Below are 24,735 nucleotides of genomic sequence, written 5' to 3'. Positions count from 1 at the left end.
GCTGGGAAAGACCCAGGGGATTGCAGGTTATACGGGTCTATCTTGCTGTTGAACCCAGGCTACAAGATTGTTGTCAAAAATTGCTGCCCTGTATCTTGAATCTTTATTACCAAAATCAATTCACCATAATCAGACTGTATTTATTTATTTAAATAGACAGATATATGGTAGGTAACTCATTCTATGTGGTTGGGATGTCCGAGTACTCCAGTTTAGAATCTCCTGAAGCAGTTATCAGTGAACATTAGATGCTGCAAAGGACTTGGATAGTACAGAAAAACTGATTTGGATATTCATATATCAAATAAATTAAATCGCTGTACTTTAATGTGCAAAAACGCTACTGTCTCACATTGTCTAGCTAGCTATCTTGATGGGATGGTAATGCTTTTGGTAATGAAATATAAGTGCCTCAGAATGCAATTGATGCCTTAATTAAAGCTTTGTGATTTTGTGACCACGAATAATAGTTGATGTTCTGTATGCAGAATTAAGGTTAGTCAAATGTCATGCTTCGGAGTTTTAACTGATTGCCTGCAGAATAAGTTTTGCTCCATTAACAACGTTACACTATTGGCTAGATGCATTGTGGAAGGGGTGGGTTATCTTCCTCTGAAGCATCAATTATGTGCCAGTGTTGAGGTGGGACACCAGATCTGGTGGACCAGTAGTCTGAACCCGCGTGTTCTGTGTTTCTAAACGTTGTGCACATATATGCCCACAGTATAGCTCTGGGCAAAAGATTCTCTACAAAAAAATTTCAGTATTGTGTTGGTTTCTATGATGCTTCATAGAGAAGTATGAATTTCACTTTTTTATTAGCCAAAATAGATGGACTTTTATTAAAAATCCCCTTCTTGATTATCTTATCAATGATAGCTGGTAATATTATCACAGTTCCTGACAATACTTTGGCAGCAGCAAAACAAAATGTGTGATATGTTGAGAAAATCAGAAATTGGTTTGCTTGGAGTATTGGAAATGGAACAGTTAGTTATTGACATATTACATAGCTTGGTAGCAAAATCAGCACAGCACTTGTATTTTCCGTCCCTTTGGCAGTAAAAGGATAAAGGGTTTCAATCTAGTTTGTGTCAGGCTGGCACTTGATTCAATAGTAATCTTAGTAATTCCATAGATAGGCCATAAAAAATGCCTGATATGCCTGCTAAAACCATTTTCTTTTAATTCCATTTTATAAATGCTCTTTTAAAAGATACCACTCTTCATTATGAAAAGTTTAGTTTTAAGAATGATTTAAAAGAGAGAATGTTCTATATTCCCAGTTATGCAGATACAATGATTTTTCCCATTTGGTCTACTGGTTTCTCCTGACCTTTAGGTCAATTTATCTAAGAATTAGATAAATTCATGGAGGATAGATCTATCGATGGCTGTTAGCCAGGATGGGCAGGAATGGTGTCCCTAGCCTCTGTTTGCCAGAAGCTGGGAATGAGCAACAGGGGGTGGATCACTTGATGATTACCTGTTCTGTTCATTCCATGTGTGGCACCTGGCATTGGCCACTGTTGGAAGACAGGATACTGGGCTAGATGAACCTTTGGTCTGACCCAGTAGGGCCGTTCTTATGTTTTTATGGGGACTGGCAAGTAACACTGTATGAGAGAGGCAGCTAATACACACACACCTGAAACAATCTGAAGCCTCCATATCCCAGGAACTAAAAGCCTGGTCTATTTCTGATGCGAGGTCTTCCAATTAGCAGTTCATTGCACTTCCACAGTAAGTGCATCTTTATCACAGGGTGAAGGAAACATTAGTAACAGGTAGTGATCAGTCCTTCACTGGTAGGTTTTGTGTAGTTTTACCATATCATTGCTAATGATGAGCAGATCTTTGCTAATGATGAGCAGGAGTTTGACATTATTTTTATATAAATGACCAAAGTAACGTATCAAATATATTTCAAATCCAAAGGCTTCACTACACAGGCGCATGAGTTACAACTCCTCTTAACCTGTTTGACCCAGATTCCCTCTTCCCTCTCCTTCCAGCCTCTTCCGTGCTGCCTCTGCTACTTCCACAGACACCAAGCGGGCAATTCTGCCTGTAGAAATGTTTTCTTCCCTAGTAGAGCACTCATCGCTTCTGGCTACTCTAGATTTCCATAGTGCCTGTCCACAACAGTTGCCTTACACTTTTAAGTTATGTTTGTAATTTTAAATTAATAAAGATTTTCGTTCATTATTTGTTTTAACTTAAAAAGTAGGTTTTCAAATTAGCAACCAGGACAGGTAAGTACAAGTTCTGTGAAATAAAAAAATAATAAAAATTGAGAAATAAATTCATAAATTCATAGATACTAAGGTCAGAAGGGACCATTATGATCATCTAGTCCGGCCTCCTGCACAACTCAGGCCACAGAATCTCACCCACCCACTCCTGTGAAAAACCTCTCACCTATTTCTGAGCTATTGAAGTCCTCAAATCGTAGTTTAAAGACTTCAAGGAGCAGAGAATCCTCCAGCAAGTGACCCAATCTGCCCTGGAGGAAAATTCCTTTCCGACCCCAAATATGGCGATCAGCTAAACCCTGAGCATATGGGAAAGATTCACCAGCCAGATACCCAGGAAAGAATTTTCTGTAGTAACTCAGATCCCACCCCATCTAACATCTCATCACAGGCCATTAGGCCTATTTATCATGAATATTTAAATATCAATTAATTACCAAAATCATGTTATCCCATCATAACATCTCCTCCATAAACGTATTGAGTTTAATCTTAAAGCCAGATAGGACTTTTGCCCCCACTGCTTCCCTTGGAAGGCTATTCCAAAACTTCACTCCTCTGATGGTTAGAAACCTTCGTCTAATTTCAAGTCTAAACTTCCCAATGACCAGTTTATATCCATTTGTTCTTGTGTCCACATTGGTACTGAGCTTAAATAATTCCTCTCCCTCTCCAGTATTTATCCCTCTGATATATTTATAGAGAGCAATCATATCTCCCCTCAACCTTCATTTAGTTAGGCTAAACAAGCCAAGCTCCTTGAGTCTCCTTTCAGAAGACAAGTTTTCCATTCCTCGGATCATCCTAGTAGCCCTTCTCTGTACCTGTCCCAGTTTGAATTCATCCTTCTTAAACATGGGAGAACAGAACTGCACACAGTATTCCAGGTGAGGTCTCACCAGTGCCTTGTTTAACGGTATTAAAACCTCCTTATCTCTACTGGAAATACCTCTCCTGATGCATCCCAAGACCACATTAGCTTTTTTCACGGCCACATCACATTGGCTCATAGTCATCCTGTGATCAACCAATACTCCAAGGTCCTTCTCCTCCTCCTCCGTTACTTCTAATTGATGCCATCCCCAGCTTATAACTAAAATTCTTGTTATTAATCCCTAAATGCATAACCTTACACTTCCCACTATTAAATTTCATCCTATTACTATTACTCCAGTTTACAAGGTCATCCAGATCCTCCTGTATGATTTCCCAGTCCTTCTCTAAATTGGCAATACCTCCCAGCTTTGAATCGTTCGCAAACTTTATTAGCACACTCCCACTTTTTGTGCCGAGGTCAGTAACAAAAAGTTTAAATAAGATTGGTCCCAAAACTGATCCTTGAGGAACTCCACTGGTAACCTCCCTCCAGCCTGACAGTTCACCTTTCAGTATGACCCGTTGTAGTCTCCCCTTTAACCAATTCCTTATCCACCTTTCAATTTTCATATTGATCCCCATCTTTTCCAGTTTAACTAATAATTCCCCATGGCACGGTATCAAATGCCTTACTGAAATCTAGGTAAATTAGATCCACTGCGTTTCCTTTGTCTAAAAAATCTGTTACTTTCTCAAAGGAGATCAGGTTGGTTTGACACGATTTACCTTTTGTAAAACCAAGTTGTATTTTGTCCGATTTACCATTGACTTCAATGTCCTTAACTACTTTCTCCTTCAAATTTTTTCCAAGACCTTGCATACGACAGATATCAAACTAACAGGCCTGAGGTTACCCAGATCACTTTTTTCCCCTTTCTTAAAAATAGGAACTATGTTAGCAATTCTCCAATCATACGGTACAACCCCTGAGTTTACAGATTCATTAAAAATTCTTGCTAATGGGCTTGCAATTTCATGTGCCAATTCCTTTAATATTCTTGGATGAAGATTATCTGGGCCCTCCAATTTAGTCCCATTAAGCTGTTCTAGTTTCGCTTCTACCTCAGATATGGTAATATCTACCTCCATATCCTCATTCCCATTTGTCATGCTACCATTATCCCTAAGATCCTCTTTAGCCTTATTAAAGACTGAGGCAAAGTATTTGTTTAGATATTGGGCCATGCCTAGATTATCCTTGACCTCCACTCCATCCTCAGTGTTTAGCGGTCCCACTTCTTCTTTCTTTGTTTTCTTCTTATTTATATAGCTATAGAACCTTTTACTATTGGTTTTAATTCCCTTTGCAAGGTCCAACTCTACTTGACTTTTAGCCTGTCTCACTTTATCCCTACATGTTCTGACCTCAATAAGGTAGCTTTCCTTGCTGATCCCTCCCATCTTCCACTCCCTGTATGTTTTCTGCTTTTTCTTAATCATCTCCCCGAGATGCTTGCTCATCCAGCTTGGTCTACAACCCCTGCCTGTGAGTTTTTTTCCCCTTTCTTGGGATCCAGGCTTCCGATAGCTTCTGCAGCTTTGGTTTAAAGTAATCCCAGGCCTCCTCTGCCTTTAGATCCATAAGTTCTTCAGTCCAATCCATTTCCCTAACTAATTTCCTCAATTTTTTAAAGTCCGCCCTTTTGAAATCAAAAACCCTAGTTGCAGATTTATTTTTGTTAATCCTTCCGTTCAGTTTGAATTGAGTTAGCTCATGATCACTTGAACCAAGATTATCCCCTACAACCATTTCTTCTATGAGGTCCTCACTACTCATCAAAACCAAATCTAAAATTGCATCCCCTCTAGTCGGTTCAGCAACTACTTGATGAAGGAATCTATCAGCTATCGCGTCTAGGAAAATCTGAGCCCTATTATTATTACTAGCACTCGTCTTCCAGTCTATATCTGGGAAGTTAAAGTCTCCCATGATCACGCAGTTTCCATTAGTATTTACTTTATTAAAAACATTAAAAAGGGCTCTATCCATATCCAAATTAGATCCCGGAGGTCTATAGCACACCCCAAGCACTATCCCAGGGGAGGCTTTAATAGATTTCTTCCCCAATGTAATTTTTGCCCGGACGGACTCTGTCTTATCCATTCCATCGCTTCTTATTTCTTTACATTCTACCTCATCATTGATATACAATGCTACTCCACCACCTTTACCTTTATTTCGGTCTTTCCTAAACAGCACATACCCTTCAATACCTGTAGTCCAGTCATGACTACTATTCCACCATGTTTCTGTTATCCCTATAATATCTGGTTTCACTTCCTGCACCAGTAGCTCTAGTTCCTCCATTTTGTTACCTAGGCTCCTTGCATTGGTGTACAAACATCTTAATTTTTGCAGTAACAGAAAGGAAAAAGGCAAAAATAGGGGCTAGCTGTGAGTTACAAGGAAATAAAAATATCAAGGGATGCTGGGTCACAAGAGTGGAACCTACATTAGAAGGTCATAGAGATGTCTATTTATTCAGTTTGTTTATTTTATGCTTTATTCTCTATCTAGCATCTAGCGAGATACTGTACTTAGTATAATTTACCATTGACATTAATCACACAAGTAAAGATTTTGTCTTATTTTAAAACAGGGTCTGATTCTCCTCTGACTTACCCTGGTATATATAAATCAGGATTAATTCCAGTGAAGCCAATAGTGGTACGGTAGTGTGAAACTGATGGGAGAAGGAAATCGGGCCCATAGATTCAAACTACCAAGCAATGCATTGTTTCTAATCTTGAATAATGAAAGCCTGCTGGGTAGGTCTTTATGTAACCTTGTTGCAGTGAACAAAGTGGAGAATAGTTAATAGAATTGCCACTTTTAAATTCTCATTGTGAATACTCAGCATGCTGTGATCATATACCGAGTAATGGTGTTTACCATCAATAAATTGCTGTAGATACTATAATATAAATAAGAGTTTTGTGCATTAGGACATAGTTCCCATCCCAGGGACATTCTGAGGACAGGACTACAAAGAATAAAGGCATCAAAGTACAGTAGTCTTGGAATAACCCCAATCTATTACAGTGCTAGAATATTTTGTAATGATTTTATTGGGGGGGAGGATTTAGAGACAAATAACTAAATGAAGAAACATAGATGAAGTCAACCATATGTTGTTCACTCTGTGTTTAATCTATATGTTGTTTTTATTGTGGCCAAAATCATGCATTTCTCAGCACAACATGCCATCAGCAGGAGGGAACCAATGCTTCACATTCCCATAGTAATTTTTAATGGCTTCAGTGACAGGTACTCAGAGGAAATTAATCAGAAGAAAGCAAATAAGATGCCTCACATAAAGCCTTTTGTTCACTGACTTAGTGTACTGTAGGCTTGTTGCCAAGACGAAAACAGCAGATAGCCCCAAAGTATAAATTACATCTCAGGTTGTGGTAGTAAAAATACATCTGAGAGACCCATTGCTGAAACTAGAGAAGTCTTATAATGAGGCACTACAGTACATAATGAACACAGTTGCTTTAATAAGTATATGGATACAATATTTTGAGATGCATTAAAGGACACATTACTATTCCTTTATGATTTTTTTTTTTTTTTACCAATTACCATTACAAACTCTTCCTGGCCAATGAGAGCTGTGGAGTTGATGCTCAGGACGGGGGCAGTGCACAGAGCCCCCCTGGCCATCCCTCCATCTAGGAGCTGGAGAGACATGTCGCTGCTTCCAAGGAGCCGGGCAGAGCTGGGAAGAGCGCCTGCCAGCCCTGAACCAACTGAATTTTTAACGGCCTGGTCAGCAGTGCTGACCGGAGCCACCAGGGTCCCTTTTCAACCAGGCATTCCAGTCAAAAACTGGACACCTGGTAACCCTGCTTTGCTTCATATTTCTCATGTAAAAGAGGGATAATGAAACTTTCCTGTCTCTCAGAAAGGGTGTTGAAAGTCTTAATTTAATTATGTTTGATCCTCAGACTAAGGCACAGTGTAAACTTACAGCAATTTAATGTGCTGAACTAAAGCACTGAATCCAGCTCAAACCCCAAACTTTAGAACGTTAGATCCCAGGAAGCCAAACTTTCTGTCTAGGCCTGATCTCTAATTTTAAGTAGAGGGAGCAAGTCTGGAAATACCCTAAGAAAAGCAACTCTTACAGAATTTTGACATGAACTTTTCAGCCTCATCCAGAAGAAGGAGGTGAAATGAAAGTTCATGAAAATGAAAATCATGAGGAAATGAGGCTTTGTGAGCTTTCTGAATCTTTACCAAAAGAAAGAAAAGAAAAGTGTATGGGTAATGTTTGTTTATGATTGAAGTCATTCTTATTTTACCCAGCCTGGTTCACCCCAATTTTATCTTATTTCTTTTCATTTCCTCAGATTTTGCTATGATTATTTTATTCATAGCAGAGGCGTTACTAGCCAAAGCACCATGCCCATTGCCACAGGGGGTCTCAGAGTTGGCTGCTGGTGTTCCTTTGTTTTTGTTGTGGAGCAGTTTACTCCTTTGGTTTCTGTGGCAACTGTTTATTGCACACATTTGTAAAACACCTACTGGAATCACTGTGGCATCTGGATAGGCAGCTATGGACTCCCTGCTGCTCCAACACCCGCTCTGCCGGTGCTTCATTCACTGTCTGAAGCTAACCAAGAGGCAGTAGGGGAAAGTAGTGAAAGACAGAAACAGAGTGGACAGCTGCTAGCAATGGATGCCATATTCATGCCAATTGTCTGAGACTTCTCCACCTCACAGAGCGAGGGCGCACTCCACCAGAGCAAAGGCCATTTTGGTAACTTTGCTTCAGGAAGTACCTCTCATTGACAAATACAAAGAAGCCACATGGAGTCTCATTCGTGCCTTCACAAAACACTATACCCTAGTGCACACCCCTCACCTGATGCATCCTCTGGTCTTCAATTTCAGTACCACAAGGGTCCTCATGCCCACCTTTCTTCATGAGTACTGCTTGTCAATCACCCAGAGTGGAATACAGATAGGGACCAGCACTCAGAGAAGAAAGAGAGGTTACCTACCTTCTGTAATGGGAATTCTTTGAGATGTGTGGTCTCTAACTGTATTCTACTACCTGCACTTCTTCCCCTCTGCTTTGGATCATAACTCTGATTCACTGTAGAGAAGGAACTGGAGAGGCAGTCGGTCCTTAGTTCCTCAGTTTGGCACCTGAGGCAAGGAAGTGCACAGGCACAGACCAACGGAGGCTGCCAGTATGAATATTCTGGTCACAGGTGCATGGAGCACATGTGTACCCCACGGTGGAATACAAGACGAGCCACACGTCTTGAAGAACTCTGATTAAGGGTGGTAGGTAATCTCTCTTTTTCCTCCCTGCAGATGTGGCAGTAAGGTCAGACGCCAAAATTCATATTTCCAGTAAGATCCAGAGGAGAGGGAAAGGGGAGCATAGCCTTGAACTGGCCCTCCCATGTTCCAAAACTTCCCTTACCCAGTGCACAGGTTTATGCTCCCTACCCTGACAGAACTAGGAGGAAGTGTTTGGTCCTTTGACACTAAACATATGTTTGATTAAGAAATCTAATTGAAAATAACAGTATTGTGATTAATTGATTCCATTTGTCTACTTCAACCCACATGGGAGATACTTTTATTTCTTTGACCTTTTGCATTTTCATTGATTTTGACCAACACTCTCTAAAGTGAGTAGATTTATGTACAAATTTACAGCTCTGATTAAAATAAAAATCAACCATGTTTTTGTTCTGTTCTCCAGAGAACTCTCTTTAATAATATGTCTAGGACAATCTGTAGTAATACTGACGCAGTAATGGAACTCTCGTTAATTCAATGATACACCAGTGTAACCTGAATATTATAGTGCACTCTTTAAATGAAGTTAAGGTTTGGTGTTCATCATGCTTTGTACTGGACAAGCAGCTTTTAGTACATCTTCTTTCAAGCAGCTGCCTGCCTAAAATATGTTAAGAGAATAGAAAATACTCAACACATTAGCCACATTTAAAACAAAATGGATTCAATTACAGTTGTTTCTGAAGCATCTGAGGAACATATATTTCTCCTCTAAGTGGTGTGCACACATTTCACCTGCAAGTAGATTGCACATAGGCTAGAGGCAACGGCAGAGAGAGAGGTATGTTTCCTGTTAGGAGAGATGTGCTGCACGATGAAATATACAGGAGATCATTTTTAAATTATCCAGTTCTTTGTCCTTAATTTAGCACTTACATATTGATGTCATTCTGGAGGTGGCATGGAACTGACTTGTTATCATCCCACCCCCAAGTATGCCACTGAGCTGTGGAAGAGTTTCCCCAGTGGATATGACAGACAGTACACTATGGAGTGTATCATTCATTGTAAGGGAATAATGACAATACAGAGCTATCAGTGGACAAGTCATTGCTAAATCCAAATCCTATGAGGACATATGCTTACACTACACTTCGTCAGCCATCTCTTACAAATTTCACCTGAAATAGATGCTCGAAATCTTGGACGGGTCCATTGCCAGCTTTAGAATGGCCTTGAATTCTTCATGTTTTGTTCATTGTTTTGTTATATCTTTCACCACTTTTAGTATTTAAGAATCAGGTCTCAAATTTGGAGACTGAATCATTGGCATATCTGACAGATCAGTCCTTATCCCAACTACCGTATCTTTATGGTTGATCTGATTCCATCTGGAACTGCTACAGCCATCGTTATCCCCATTATTGAAACTGACTGGTTTAACATCAGTTGAGTGGGAAGCAGCATTTATATGTGCTCTGCTCTGAGTCGGTTCAGCATTAGATGATTTAATCTCCCCTTTGCCAAACTGGTGTCCATCTGTATCAGTCCTTCCAAAGATAACAGTTTCAAGCACTGAGATGTTTACTTTACTTTCATTGAGATCTTTGGTTGAATTGCCAATAATATTAATGGAGCTGGAATATAAATCACACTGAATGTAAAATATTTTGGCTTCACTGTATGGGGCAAATGTCCACGTAAAGAGAAGGGTAATTAAATTCTCTTGCATTATAACTCTGATTTAGCTGAAGGCTTGCACATAGGGGAATTTTCTCGGGAGAAACCTCATGTGTTGTCACTCTTGTTGTCAATATCGTAAAAGGTGACTATAATAAAAGCCTTAATTAGGAAAGAAGGGAAAGAAATAATACATCTATTGAACTTTAGTATTATTAATGTGCAAGAGAAGAAGGGTTATGCTGGTGCTTGCTGTTAGCTCTTTCATTGTGCACATAAATCTCTATTTTATATCGGTTGACCAAGCTTACTGTCACTGATCATCCAAATATGAAAACATTGCAGACACAGAGTTTTGCTACCCTTGACATAATTTAAGCTGTTATTTAAAATAAATAAATAATTATAATGTTTCTGTCCCTCTGGGTTGCAAAGATAATCTTTGAATTAATATAAATCAATGTCCATCGCAGTGCTGTCAGGCTGGGCATGCAGCTGGACATGCTGAAACAGTTGAATTGACAGATGTGGCATTTTTCTACTATTCGAATTAAGAGGTTGTTGACTTCAAATGCTAACACTGCTAAACATGTAGGCAAAACAATATGATCAAATTAAGTTATGGAACTGTAAGTATAATGGGCAGCTGGGTACAGTTTTAAGTTTTGATTCTCCAGAATCAAAAGCACGAGTTGTACTCAAAACCAAAAGAGGGCCCAGCTGTCTCACGCAGGCTAAATGGAGTCTAGTACAAATAGGATTTTCTTTTGTTGCTTACTGTATTTAACCTTTTATCTATGTTTGACATTTATATCACTTCTATTTTAGCCTGCTGGCATCAAATGAGTAGTTGCTTTTACCAATATTAGAAAATTTGTCTCTGTAGAAAATGGCAAGGGATTTTCTTTGCAGATTATGGGTTGTTGTTTTTTTTTAATGTAAAGTTTACTGCATTTACTTCTTGCCTTTTTCATTTGAACTAATTGCCTAGGGCTTTTAGGGCTTTGTTTTCTGTGTCCCTCACATACTGTAGCAGTGCTGTGACCCCAGCATTTGTTTAGGTTTATAAAGTGTACAATTAGCCCTTTTAATGCCTAGTTCAGTCACAATTAAACCTCCCCTGATGGCTTATGATTGGTCTTTCCAAAGGCTGTGGAGGTGTTTTTAATTATTAATTCTCTGGTTTGTTTCTTACAGCAGTCTCAGCTGTGCTTTATTATTCAAAGGTTAATGCAAGCTGAGAACCGGGTAAATTAAATTTGTTTGGCAGCTAGCAAACTGATGTATTACAGACATTGTGAGATACAGATGGGTAGCAACTCTTTTGCTGTTGTGATGCTTAAAAAGACAGATTTTATCTTTACAGCAATTGCTAGTTTTGGTAGCATGGCTGATATTATAAGATGATGGTTCCATAATATGATAGTGTCTGCAACACATTTTTGTTAAGAAGTGTGTAGTTTAGAAATACAAGATGCATTAGCAGCTCTTATAGAAAATTGATGTAGATATCATTACTAATGAACTGGTACACTGCACAGTAGTAAGACACCCAGTTGTATGTGGGGAATCATACAATCAGACGTTTTAATGAAGGGAGCTGAAGGAATTTCAGGTGGAAGAGGGTTTATTAACTTTCAGTGAACAAAATGAATAGTTGAGAAGTGAACATGACATGATGTTATGTAATAATTGTACGCCTTGGGTACATTGTGAGGCAGGGAGCATAGCCAAGAGCTTTCATCTGTTCTAGACATACAGCTATTTCACAAACCCTGCATGCTCTGGAATTCTTTATTGCAGTCATAACAAGAATTATTTCATAAGAAATGCCTTAAGAAAATACTGTGACACTTATTTTGAAAAATCCACTAACCCGTCTTTCCTGTAAAATATGGTAGGTGCCCACATCACAGAAGTCACCATCATGACTGATCTTAATTAGAAATAATGTTTGACGTTGTTGTTGTTGTATATAGACAAACCACTAACCTAGAGGTATTCTGTAGGTTCTTCAAACACAAAATATTACTTGTATTAGAACCTAGCTTATCAACTAATTAGATCTGAATATGTTATTGATATTTACTGAAATCAAGTAACTAACACATCCACAGAAAAAATAAACGTTAGGGTTGAGCTCACTGCAACTAAAATCCTGCACGTGAAAGTCCACACTGAATAAAATGTATGGTTCTGAGGCTGAGCTTGTGTTATTTGAAAAGAGTTTACTTTGATTTATATGGAAGCCGTGTTGCAAAAATATATTAGTTTTCAATGTGCCTAGATGTTGATTGAATACAGGAGGGAGGTTTTCTATTTCCAAATATAGAGCTATATTCTGTACATTTTAAATATATGTTACTACTCTGGTAGTTTAAATGAGGAATTTATATTAACATAATCCTACAATTTAACCTGCTAGTATCTCTTTCTTTTGATAAGCTTTTCAGTACATTGTAATAATTGTAGAGTAAAACAGCCTTCTGTATTAGTCATTGGAGTGATTTAGAATAGTGACTTAGAGCATCCAGCCAGAAGGTCATTTGTATGGTGCCAAGATTTTAATGCAGTCTGTCCTGTATAATAATGTGTGTTGCTGCAATGCCACCTAGTGATGAGGTGGATAAGGAGGTAGTTGAATACTGCATGGCTGACAGACAAGTAGTCTCTGTCTCCTTGTATTGTAAATACAGCCTCACCTCCCTCCGCTAAGAATGTTTTAGTTGCAGTCAGGAAGCTAATCTTTCTATAATTATTTGAATAATTTATTAATACAGTGATTATACTACATTTACGTGTCTGATTACCACTTTGGGTGAAAAAGAAGATGGCATCAGACAAATGTATTATTGGGGAACAGCTCCATGAATGCAATATATTATTTTTGCTTCTGGTGTGATTGCCAGATAATGTTATAAATATAACTGATGTACTATATGCTCAGTTTTATGTGGTTACTCATTATGCCATATTTTTGTTTTCTGTTTTAGTGCTGGACCCAAAGGAGACAACATTTATGAATGGAGGTCAACTATACTGGGGCCTCCAGGTTCTGTGTATGAAGGGGGAGTTTTCTTCCTTGACATTACCTTTTCACCAGACTATCCTTTTAAACCACCTAAGGTTAGTAGAAGAATTTTAAAAGTAAAATAGCAGTACCCAGTAAATAATTAAATGGTATATGTCCGTAGTACTCCTTTTTAATAATCATTGTGCAACAAGAGAGCTAGCAGCATCAGCCACCTCTATAGTTGTCTTTAGATCAAAGAATCAGTTAACCATTAACATATTCCAGCCTAACAGTACCCTTCATTTTTCCTCAGTACACCCTCCCACTACAGTTTAAAAATGTTAACGCTGTAACAGCTAATCTACACTGCAAATGCTTTGCTGGTATAGCTGTACTGGGAAAGCCCCTCATGGTGGAAACACATCTCATACAGGCAAAAGGAGTGCTTTTACTGGTATCATTCAACCACCTCACCAAATAACATAAGCTACACAGGCAAAATAACTCTTTTGTCAGGCTAAGCTTCAAGGGGAATTCTGGCATATTCTGGCGCATATGTCAGTAAAACTTTATAGTGTACACCTCTCCTGAAACAGAAAGGAGAATAAGAACGGTGGGCGGGGGGGGGAGGGAGGGCATGGGGGAGAATGAGGAGGAACAGGGGGGAAATGGGGAACCCTGGTGGGGGGTTGAAGGGGAGTTATGGAGGGCATACATAGCCCATGGCTTGCAGAGGGAATGGGGTGGGGCCCTAGTATGGGCGGCATACAAAGGCCCTGGCATGAGGGAACGGGTGGCACACACAACCCTGGTATGCAGTTGGAGTGGGTGGCAAAAAGAGCCCTGGCATGGAGGAAGAGAATGGGGGGGCATGGTAGGGAGGGCAAGGGGGAGGAGGTGGTACACAGCAGAAGAGATGATTGCAGGGGGTCCCTGAAATAGAGGGGGATGGGAGGTTGGCAGACAGGGACCTTGTGGGGGAGATTGGAGAGATATGAGAAGATCCTGAGGTGTGCAGTGTGCTCAGCCTACAGAAGAAACAAAGTGTATCACAACCTTGTTCTGTAGTATCCCAGAGTATCTAAACATTGAGGTCACTGACAAGAATGTTATAGTTGAGGTTCATCTATCCCCCTGACCACTGTTTTAGCCAAAACTTTCCAATTCATATTTAGGCACGTAAATAAGAGGCCTGGCTTTCAAAAGTGATGAGAATCCATAGCCCCTCCTATTTAAGTCAGTTGAAGCTTTCGGTGCTCAGGCCATCTGAAAATCAGGGCAGAGACCTTCAGGCCCACTCTGGCCCCTTTACACTGCATAAAAGAGCCAGAGCAGGGCAAAGAGGATTAAATGCCCCATACCCCAGTAGGGGAGGATTCTCCAAGCATAGGCACTGTAGAACATAGCTGTAAAGCTGCCTCACAAGGACCCCCTCACTTATCCCTGTATAGAGTCCTGGCAGGAGTGGGGCTGAGGGTGGCTATAGAATCACAGCACTGCAGAGATTCCAGGCAGCGCTGTGGCCAATAAGGAAGCCTGAGCGATTAACCCCTTCCCTCCCATGCGGAGGATGGGCCCCAAAGTGGCTGCTGCCCCCGACCGGCGCATAGCAGGGCGGCCGCGGCTGGAGGGTCCCACTGGCTGGAACTCGGCCCTAACACGCAATAAGACTTTGGCTTTTGGAAAGAAAGAAAGAAAGAAAGAAAGAAAGAGAGAACCGCTGTCGCGTAGGGTATGCCTGCACTACAGAGCTCATGTTGGCATAGCTATCGAGGCAGAGCCCCCTGATGTAGATGCACCATATGCACTGGTCTGGCCTCATAATTGCATTTACACTGAGGGTTTTGTCAGCTTAACTATGTTTTTAGGGAGTGTGGTTTTTTTCAAACCCCTGACCTACATAGCTATGCTGCTATAAGTTTTGCATATAGACCAGACCTTAGACAGCCTTCCCTCTCCCCCCTGGGCTGTCTAAATTATTCCAGGGTCTCTTCAGCCCACAGAACAAGACATGCACCACAGAATCCCTAATTTAGGTTCCTAAATATGGATTAAAGTGCCTAACTTTAGGCACATAAATTGGAAAATTACAGCCATTTTAAGAATAGTTAATGTCAGTCCCCTAGCAAAAAAAAAAACAAAAAAAAAAAACTCAAAAGGAGATATTCACATGCAGATGATAAGAGTAGCATTAAGCTCTCTCTGAAATGTGAAGCCATAAAATAATCTAAACCACAATACTTTTTTTTGATACGCTATCTAAAGAGCTAGATATGAGAGAGGAAGATCTGGTTCTTCTTTCTGTTGAAACTGCACTTCAGTTTTGAGGAAACACATTAAATGAGTCCTTTCTGAATAGAAGGTAAAGGTCCAATTTGCTCTCTCGCCCTGAGATAATGACTTTTTCAGACCACACTCAATTATATTTTGGTGACTATATTATTTTGTAAAATAAGTAATGAAATTTTGTGTTTCTTATTAATGAAATAGGGAAGTTCTTATCCTGCTTTCTAACCACTGTTTTGTGCTCCTTTATTCTTGCTTCCAGTTGTCATTGTAAGACATTTGTGCATATAAATAATATACACGTTGTGACAAAGTTCCTGCTCTACCTTGGTGGGTCTTGCGCTTATTGGCGGATTTGCTCGCCTTGGAGCTTCACAGCAGCCCTCAGCTTGGCCATTTTTTCTGAATTCACAGTCCAGGTCGACTCCTCCTGTGTCTGACCAGGAGTTGGGAGGATTTGGGGGGAACCTGGGCCCACCCTCTATTCCAGGTTCCAGCCCAGGGCCCTGTGGAATGCAGCTGTCTAGAGTGCCTCCTGGAATAGCTGTGCGACAGCTACAACTCCCTGGGCTACTTCCCCATGGCCTCCTCCCAATACCTTCTTTATCCTCACCATAGGACCGTCCTCCTGGTGTCTGATAATGCTTGTACACCTCAGCCCTTCAACAGTCCGCGTTCTCACTCTCAGCTCCTAGTGCCTCTTGCTCCCAGCTCCTCACACGCACACCACAAACTGAAGAGAGCTCCTTTTTAAAACCCAGGTGCCCTGATTAGCCTGCCTTAATTGATTCTAGCAGCTTCTTGTTTGGCTGCAGCTGTTCTAATCAGCCTGTCTTAATTGTCTCCAGAAGGTTCCTGATTGTTCTCGAACCTTCCCTGTTACCTTACCCAGGGAAAAGGGACCTACTTAGCCTGGGGCTTATATATCTGCCTTCTGTTACTCTCCTGTAGCCATCTGGCCCGACGCTGTCACAACGTGTATTGTGATAAAGGGTGATAGAACTGATGATACTGTATTGTACTATTGCAGGGCCAGCAATTACAACAAGGTCAGTTGTTATCCATAAAAAAAAATGGGGGTGTATGTGCAGAGGACCAGTATCAGTATTTTACTAAACCTCCTTTTTGAACTGTGTGACTTTTATTCTAACAGCTTTCATCCATTGTTGTAAATAATCTCTATCTTCAAACATGCTCTGAGGAATCTTACATTGTTCATGTTTTCAGTGTGCATATTCTCCCTCCTCTCAGAAACTGACTCATGTATAAAATCCTTTGGGAAGTCCCTTGAGAAATGGAGTGTGGGAAGGTGACTACCTGTCACAAGATAACTGCTGCAGTCAGTATGTTGTTTAAATCTGTCCTCCTAACCTTGATTTGTATAGCCTAAAAAAAATCTGTCAAGGAGGCAGACTATCTGAAAGCTTCATGGTACAGTTCTGTGTATGTAAGTAGGCAGAATTGCCACCTCTCTCAGTTTTATTTTAAGACTTGTGATATTTGGTGCTGTTCTTAAAGCCCCAGCTTCTGGAGTCATGTGAATGTGAGAATCTCCACTTTATTTATTTTTTTTATTCATTTTTAGTCCTCATGGTTGTGAAGAAAAGTTTAAAAAAGGCTTAAAACTAAAAGGCAAATAAAAAGAACCTAAAACTTATTAGTTTTTCTGAAAAAAAATCTCATGATTTGGAAGCCATATCAAGATTTGGCAGGGAGGGGGCCTTGATTCATGTTTTTTTTAATGCTTGCAGTTAGCAATACTGAGTAGGTGACTTGCACGTGGGTGTAGAATTGAAACAGCCTGACACTCATTTGTTACTATTGTAGAATTCATACATTCCTCCTGAGACTTATAAGGCTGCTTTTATCCTCTGTTACTATTAAGGAAACATTTAAAGGAACACTGTCAAATTTGATAATCCCAAAATTTGACCACAGAAGCACTGGCAAGAAACATGTCTTGCCAGTCTCAGATACAATCACATGACTTCGGTTGAGGTTCCAAAGGCCCATATCACAAGACACAGTTATTGTTCCAAGACCTAATCTAAAGCCCACTGAAGTCAATGGATGTCAAACTATTTTTCTGTTTGCAGAAGTCATGGAATCCATTAATGAGAGAGAGAGTATGTGTGTTGAGAAGTGGGGGGAAATATTTTTAAAATTATGAAAAATACTTTGCTGGTGAACTTGTAATTAGGGTTGCCAGGCATCTGATTTTCGACTGGAACGCCCGGTCGAAAAGGGACCCTGGCAGCTCCGGTCAGCGCTGCTGATAGGGCTGCTAAAAGTCTGATTGGCTCTGCAGTGGGCCTAAGGCAGGCTCCCTGCCTCCCCTGGCTCTGGGCAGCTCCCGGAAGTAGTGGCATGTCCTCGCTTTGGTTCCTAGGCTCAGGGGCAGCCAGGGAGTTCCACGCGCTGCCCCTGCCTCAAGCGCTCACTCCCCAGCTCCCATTGGCCAGGAACCACGGCCATTGGGAGCTTCAGGGCCAGCACCTCTGGATGGGACAGCATGCGGAGACACCTGGCAGTGCCTCCACCTAGGAGCCAGAGGGGGGACATGCCACTGCTTCTGGGAGCTGCCTGAGGTAAGTGCTGCCTGGAGCCTGCACCCTGCATCCCCTTCTGGACCTGAACCCCCTGCCCCAGCCCTGAGCCCACTCCCTCACCCAAACTCCCTCCCAGAGCCTGCACCCTGCACCCCTTGCTGTATCCCAACCCCCTGCCCCAGCCTGGAGCCCCCTCATGAACCCCAAACCCCTCATCTCTGGCCCCACACCAGAGCCCACAACCCCAGCCGGAGCCCTCATTCTCCCCCGCACCCTAACCCTCTGCCCCAGCCTGGAACCACCTCCCACACTCTGAACCCCTTGGCCCCACCCCATAGCCTCCTCCTGCACCCCAGACCCCTCATTTCTGGCCCCACTCCAAAGCCTGCACCCCCAGCCGGAGCCCTCACCCCCTCCTGCACCCCAACCCCCGCCCCATCCCAGTGAAAATGAACTAGTGAGCAAGGGTGGAGGAGAGCGAGTGACAGATGGAGGGGAGATGGAGTGAGCAGGAGCAGGGCCTTGGAGAAGGGGTGGGGCTTCAGGGGGAAGGGGCGGGACGGGGTGGGGCAAGGATGTTTGGTTTTCTGCAATCAGAAATTTGGCAACGGCTCAGTTCCTTTGTGCACACTCAAAACCTATTCATGCATTTTTGAGTACTAGCTCCTATGCACATAAGTGTTAATACTCAGAAAACTTTATATTTATCAAATAATATGAAAACATATTTACATGTGCAAAGCTGTGCAAGCCAAAACCAGGAGGAATTTGGCCTATATATTTTTGAGCCCAGTAATAACATTTTAAATTTATTCTTCCATGTAGTCAAACAGTTTTCCTGCCTCTTTTCTGTACTTTCAAATTCCTTCCTCCTTCCTCATTTTTTCCTGCCTTTTTCCTCATCACGTAAAAGAACTTAATCCTGTAGCCACTCAGTGTTTGCTTATTTTTTTTTCAAATTTTCCCTTTCCAAATCCTCCCTCAGTTTAAACCATCTCCTCCTTTATCATCATCCCCAGCAATTTCTAAAGACTTTGGAACCATTATCCTTATGTCTCTCATTCATTTTTAAAATCTTCTCATCTCTTTTGTGTCTGCTGCTCTTAAAGTCCCTCTGATGCTTCATCCCCATCTTTTGTACATTTAATAACTTGCGTTGGGGGATTGGTAAAGCCAGGAGGCTCATTTGAACTGAATCAAAAAGTATGCTTTCAGGAACAATAGTATTCTCTGTAGCACTTCAGGATTCACGGCCATTCCCCCTATGTGGCCCAGCTATATTCCAAAAGATCATGTACCTAAACAGTATTGCCCCAGTCCACCAGATTCCCTTCACTCCACACAAACCAATCCTTCTCCCAAGGTCAATATTTTCCATCCTGCCTATCCAGTCTTGAATTATTCTGCTTGTCTATTCCTGTCAATGTCCTTCTGAAAGGTAGACATGAACCTAATAGCACATTAGTTATAAATCAATATCAATAACTTATTTTCCATAAATAGCAAAAAAAAAAAATCTCTGTGGTATATCACTGAATGTTGTTTGATTTGCTTTTCATGATATCCATCTCCCCCACTGCCCTTTGAACTCAGTTCTTTTCAACCTTTTAACCATTTTTTTTTTCAGTTGTGTTTTGTTTGTTTGTTTTTTAAAGCATCATCTTGGTGTCAGGGGGTGCCAAGCTGTGATAAGGTGTGGAGCAGACCAAGTGAAGCAGAGCACATCTGCAAAAGCCAGATGCTGATGAGATTTTGATCGTGATTCACAAACACAGCATAAATTCTGCAAGGCAAGGATTCACTTCAACCCAAAGATGAAATATCTTCCTTGTGCTTCAGTGGATGGTTGAATAGAAGGATTGGTGGCCTGTTCTGAATGGCCACTTGCAAAAATTAATAAAAGTATCTAGATGTCATGCCAGGGAAATATTCCTGCAGTTCTGCTAGGACTTAATGGGACTCTCCAAACTCTTTTCCAAATACCTTTGAGATTCCTGTTTCTTGCTAAATATCTTCCTTTCATGCTTAAAGGTTTCCAGAAAGCTCTATCTCCTAAAGATGTCTGGCTCTACTTCCTCTACAGTATTGGGAAGTAGAGGCATATATACCTAGGAATATTGCTCCTTTTAGTCAGCTTGGGAGAATACTAACCCATTCTAATCCTATTTGTAACTTTGTTCCATATTAGAAATTGGTAAATTTTCTAAGCATGCACACCATTGAGAAATGGGAACCTTCTGAAGTTCACCCATGGTGACAAATTAATACCACAACATTTCATATACTCTAAGTTGTCAGATGAAGGGGGTTCATTTCATTATCGCAGTTTCCATCCCTCCAGAACAGAAAGTCTTTACAAATCAGTAGGCCATGTCATGTTCTCCCACATAGCTGTTTGTGGAAACAAGAATATTTTCAAGAAAACTACCTCCAGGAATTGTCACTATAGTGTCTGCATTTTCATCAAGAATAATCTTTATTAATAATGTCTACTCAGATATTTGACTGTATTCAATCTCCTATGATCTCAATTCCATTTATTCATAGCTATTACAAAGTGGATATATCTGTCATTATCCTTGTACTTCTGCTACCTTTAATTTTGAATTTGAGTGATATATAAAATCCATAATCCCAACTCTACCATTAATCTTTCTGAGGACTTTAATCTCAACTGACTGAAAGATGGTACACAGGACTTGAAAGCTTTCATAATGCTAACTCATTTCAAAATCAAAACTAGAATAACAGAAAAGTCTATTTCTCCTTGTAAATCTCACATGTATATTGATTGATTGAAAAATTGTTGTCAGGATTTGAAAGTTTAGCTGTGTTAAATCAATTTAGAATGCTAGGAAAGTCTTGTTTCTTTGTAAATATCACAAACGGTGTCTAGGGTATCTTGTCTTAATAGCAATATTGAATATCTCTTTCATGTTTCGTACATGATGGTCACGTAATGCTAATCTGTATGCACAAAATATCATTATCTACTATAGAATCCCTCTCCTGTGGTACAAGCCTTATGCTCTTTTCATAAATTCAGTCTGATATATGAGACTTCAGTTCCTTTTGTCCAGAGCTTTTACTTCTCTTTTCATATTTATTTTATACATGATTGGCTTTTAAGGATAAATTTTTCTTATCTGCAGTATAATAGCTAATTTTTCAAGATGCCATTTATCTCAGGGGAAAAGCAAGCATAAAACTCGCATTCTTAAGTATTACCAAGTGTATTTCCAATGCCTACTATTACCTTATGTTCAAAAATCATGCCAGACCCCAAAAAATCATTTTGTCTTAAAATCATGAGATTTTTCAAAAAAATAATCACTTTGTTTTTCACCTGCCTTCTGATATGTTAATCTTTTGGGGGGAAGCTGCCCACCCGCTCCAGTTTGTATGCTAGCATTTCAGGTTCCAAATGAACTGAAATACACACACACGCACACTGCATGCATCCTTATTCACTACTCAGAGAGGCCTCTACTTACCCTCTCCTATAATTCTGGGTGTGACGGCTGTCACTCTAGCCCTCCGACTTAACTCATGAGAATAGCCACTGTCCTACCAGCACTGTTTCTCCATGTTCTCCCTTCCCCCCCTCAGCCTCCCTATTACACCCTATCTCCTCTTGCTCCTCCTCCCCCCAATATTTAGCTCAGAGTCTCCTGCCCATCCCATTGTCATTCTAAGCCATGCCACATTCCTCTGCAACTCCTTTCAGCTACCTTCTCTTCCCCACATTCCCCCCGATTCCTCATAGTTTCTTGTCCTGTTTCCTAAAAACCCTTCTGCCCTTACAGTCTCATTCTCTGTTATTCTGATCCTTGCTTGGCCTTCATATGAAGATTAAAGATCCACAGTCCTTGCTGGGGGCAGGCTCACTTTCACCTATAAAAGTGAAAGGGCCATGATGGTCATCTTGCTGAAGGCAGCCTGTGACTTCAGTCCCATTGTCAGTAAATGAAGACAGAAGACAGTTGGGGAAAGAGTGAAACTTAATTGAAGGCAGAAACCAGAAATGTATGCGAACCATTAAAAAGTAACCAAATATCAGAAGAGTCATGACAAAAATTGTGAGAATCAGCAATACGATTCTTAATCCTGCTATCCAGGGCTGCCAGGGCAGCTGTCTGTTAAGACTGAAAACTATAATCTGCATTTCCCCTCCCTCTCAAACCCTTTGTAACACTATCCATTTCACTGTTTGGACCTTCTCATGACACTGAAACTACATGGCAGTACACAGCAGACTTCAGTGGAGGTTACGTCCAGATGCAGTTCTTCCTTCTCCCCATTGGAGTAACTTCAGTGCCCATCAAAGGGACAGAATCACAGAGAACACCAGACAGCACCAGAGGACTGTGATACACATAGAAAGAGACAAGACAGAGGAGAGGAGGAGGACATATATATTATCAGTACAAGCAAAGGTCACGTCTGATATAAAATGGCATTGTGAAGCACTGTGGCTTTCCCACTATATTTTCAGTATGCCAAATTAAGCTTCCTTTTATTTATTTGTTTGTTTATTTTAGGGCTGTCAAGTGCTTAATCGTGTGATTAAAAAAATTAATCGCAATGAATCACGTGATTAATCATGCTGTTAAACAATAATAGAACACTATTTATATAAATATTTTTGGATGTTTTCCACAATGTTTCATTAATTTCAATTACAACACAGAATACAAAGTATACAGTGCTCACTTTTTATTTATTTTTATTATAAATATTTGCACTGTAAAAATAAAAGAAATAGTATTTTTCAATTCACTTAATACAAGTACTATAGTGCAATCTCTTTATCATGAAAATTGAACTTAGAAATATAGAATTATGTACAAAAAATAACTGCATTCAAAAATAAAACAATGTAAAACTTTAGAGCCTACAAGTCCACTCAGTCCTTCTTCTTGTTCAGCCAATCGCTCACACAAACAAGTTTGTTTACATTTCAAGGAGATAATGTTGCCTGCTTCTTGTTTACAATGTCACCTGAAAGTGAGAACAGGCGTTCGCATGGCACTGTTGTAGCCAGCGTTGCAAGATATTTACATGCCAGATGCGCTAAAGATTAATATGTCACTTCAACCACCATTCCAGAGGACGTGCGTCCATGCTGATGACAGGTTCTGCTTGATAATGATACAAAGCAGTGCAAACCAATGAATGTTCCTTTTCATCATCTGAGTCAGGTGCCACCAGCAGAACGTTGATTTTCTTTTTTGGTGGTTCGGGTTCTGTAGTTTCCGCATCAGAGTGTTGTTCTTTTAAGACTTCTTAAAGCATGCTCCCTACCTCGTCCCTCTCAGATTTTGGAAGGCACTTCAGATTCTTAAATCTTGGGATAAGTACTGTAACTATCTTTAGAAATCTCACCTTGGTATCTTCCTTGCATTTTGTCAAACCTGCAGTTAAAGTGTTCTTAAAACGAACAACATGCTGGGTCATCATCCGAGACTGCTATAACATGAAATATATGGCAGAATGCAGGTAAAACACAGAACAGGAGACATACAATTCTCCCCCATGGAGTTCAGTCACAAATTTAATTAATCCATTATTTGTTTAACAAGCGTCATCAGCATGGAAACATGTCCTCTGGAATGGTGGCCAAAGCGAAGGGGCATGTGAATGTTAGCATATCTGGAATGTGAATATCTTGCAGTGCCGACTACAAAAGTGCCAAGCGAACACCTGTTCTCACTTTCAGGTGACATTGTAAATAAGAAGCAGGCAGCATTATCTCTTGTAAATGTAAACAAACTTGTTTGTCTTAGCAAATGACTGAACAAGAAGTAGGATTGAGTGGACTTGTAGGCTCCAAAGTTTTACTTTGTTTTGTTTTTAAGTCCAGTTACATAACAACAAAAAATCCACATTTGTAAGTTGCGCTTTCACGATAAAGATAATTGCACTACAGTACTTGTATAAGGTGAATTGAAAAATATTATTTCTTTTGTTTATCATTTTTACAGTGCAAATATTTGTAATAAAAATATAAAGTGAGCACTGTACACTTTGTATTCTATGTTGTAATTGAAATCAATATATTTGAAAATGTAGAAAAACATCCAAAATATTTGATAAATTTCAGTTGGTATTCTATTGTTTAACAGTGTGATTAAAACTGCAATTAATTGCGATTAATTTTTTTGAGTTAATGGCGTGAGTTAACTGCGATTAATCAACAGCTGTAGTTTATTTATATTTGATTATAACGATCTCATCCAAAACTCAGGGCGCATGTACAAAATAAACTCTTGCCATTTCCCCACTCTCAAACTTAGATACTCCTACCACCACCACTCTCTTCCCTTCTCCCCAAGCAGACACAAAGTGCTCTAAGTTGTCAAAATGTAAGTTGGGGGTGCCCAGTTTCTTGAAGGAAATTCTTTGTACCTCAGAGATTGGGTGGCACTCACCAACTTTCCCTTTGGGAAAGAAACTGTGTAATGTTTATTGATAGTCCAGCAGTTTTATAGACCAGTTAATTCAGTCACATAAAAACAGTACATTGTTTAAAAAAATAATAATTAAATATATTGGATGTGTGATGTTTGACTACATTTCTGTCAGAATAGATAGGTTTCTTTAGCTTATCATGAAAGGGCATTTTGGCAATACCCCAAAAGGAAAGATTGGTAGGCTACATTTGGGGGTTATTGTGACAGACATGACTGGTCTGTAAGATTAAACTAGTCAGAAAGTTATCCACAGAAACAGTTTATTAAAATGCTTAAATAACAGCCAATACATCTCTCAAATTTGTTTTTTGCCTTTCATTTGGCTGGCACAGCCTTTTTT

At 40.2% G+C, this 24,735-nt stretch overlaps 1 protein-coding gene across 1 annotated transcript in view; it reads left to right on the top strand.

Annotated features, from left to right (window-relative positions):
• Positions 1 to 24,735, top strand: part of LOC144261564 (ubiquitin-conjugating enzyme E2 E2) — a 333,279-nt gene that overhangs the window by 258,891 nt on the left and 49,653 nt on the right. The window contains exon 4 of the mRNA XM_077811278.1: positions 13,068 to 13,200. Coding sequence (XP_077667404.1) covers positions 13,068 to 13,200 — 133 coding nt within the window. The remainder of the gene's footprint in view (positions 1 to 13,067; positions 13,201 to 24,735) is intronic.

The sequence above is a fragment of the Eretmochelys imbricata genome, chromosome 2 (assembly GCF_965152235.1).
Source record: "Eretmochelys imbricata isolate rEreImb1 chromosome 2, rEreImb1.hap1, whole genome shotgun sequence".
NCBI lineage: Eukaryota > Metazoa > Chordata > Testudines > Cheloniidae > Eretmochelys > Eretmochelys imbricata.
The sequence above is the reverse complement of the archived record's forward strand: the minus strand, read 5'-3'. Positions and strand labels throughout refer to the sequence as shown.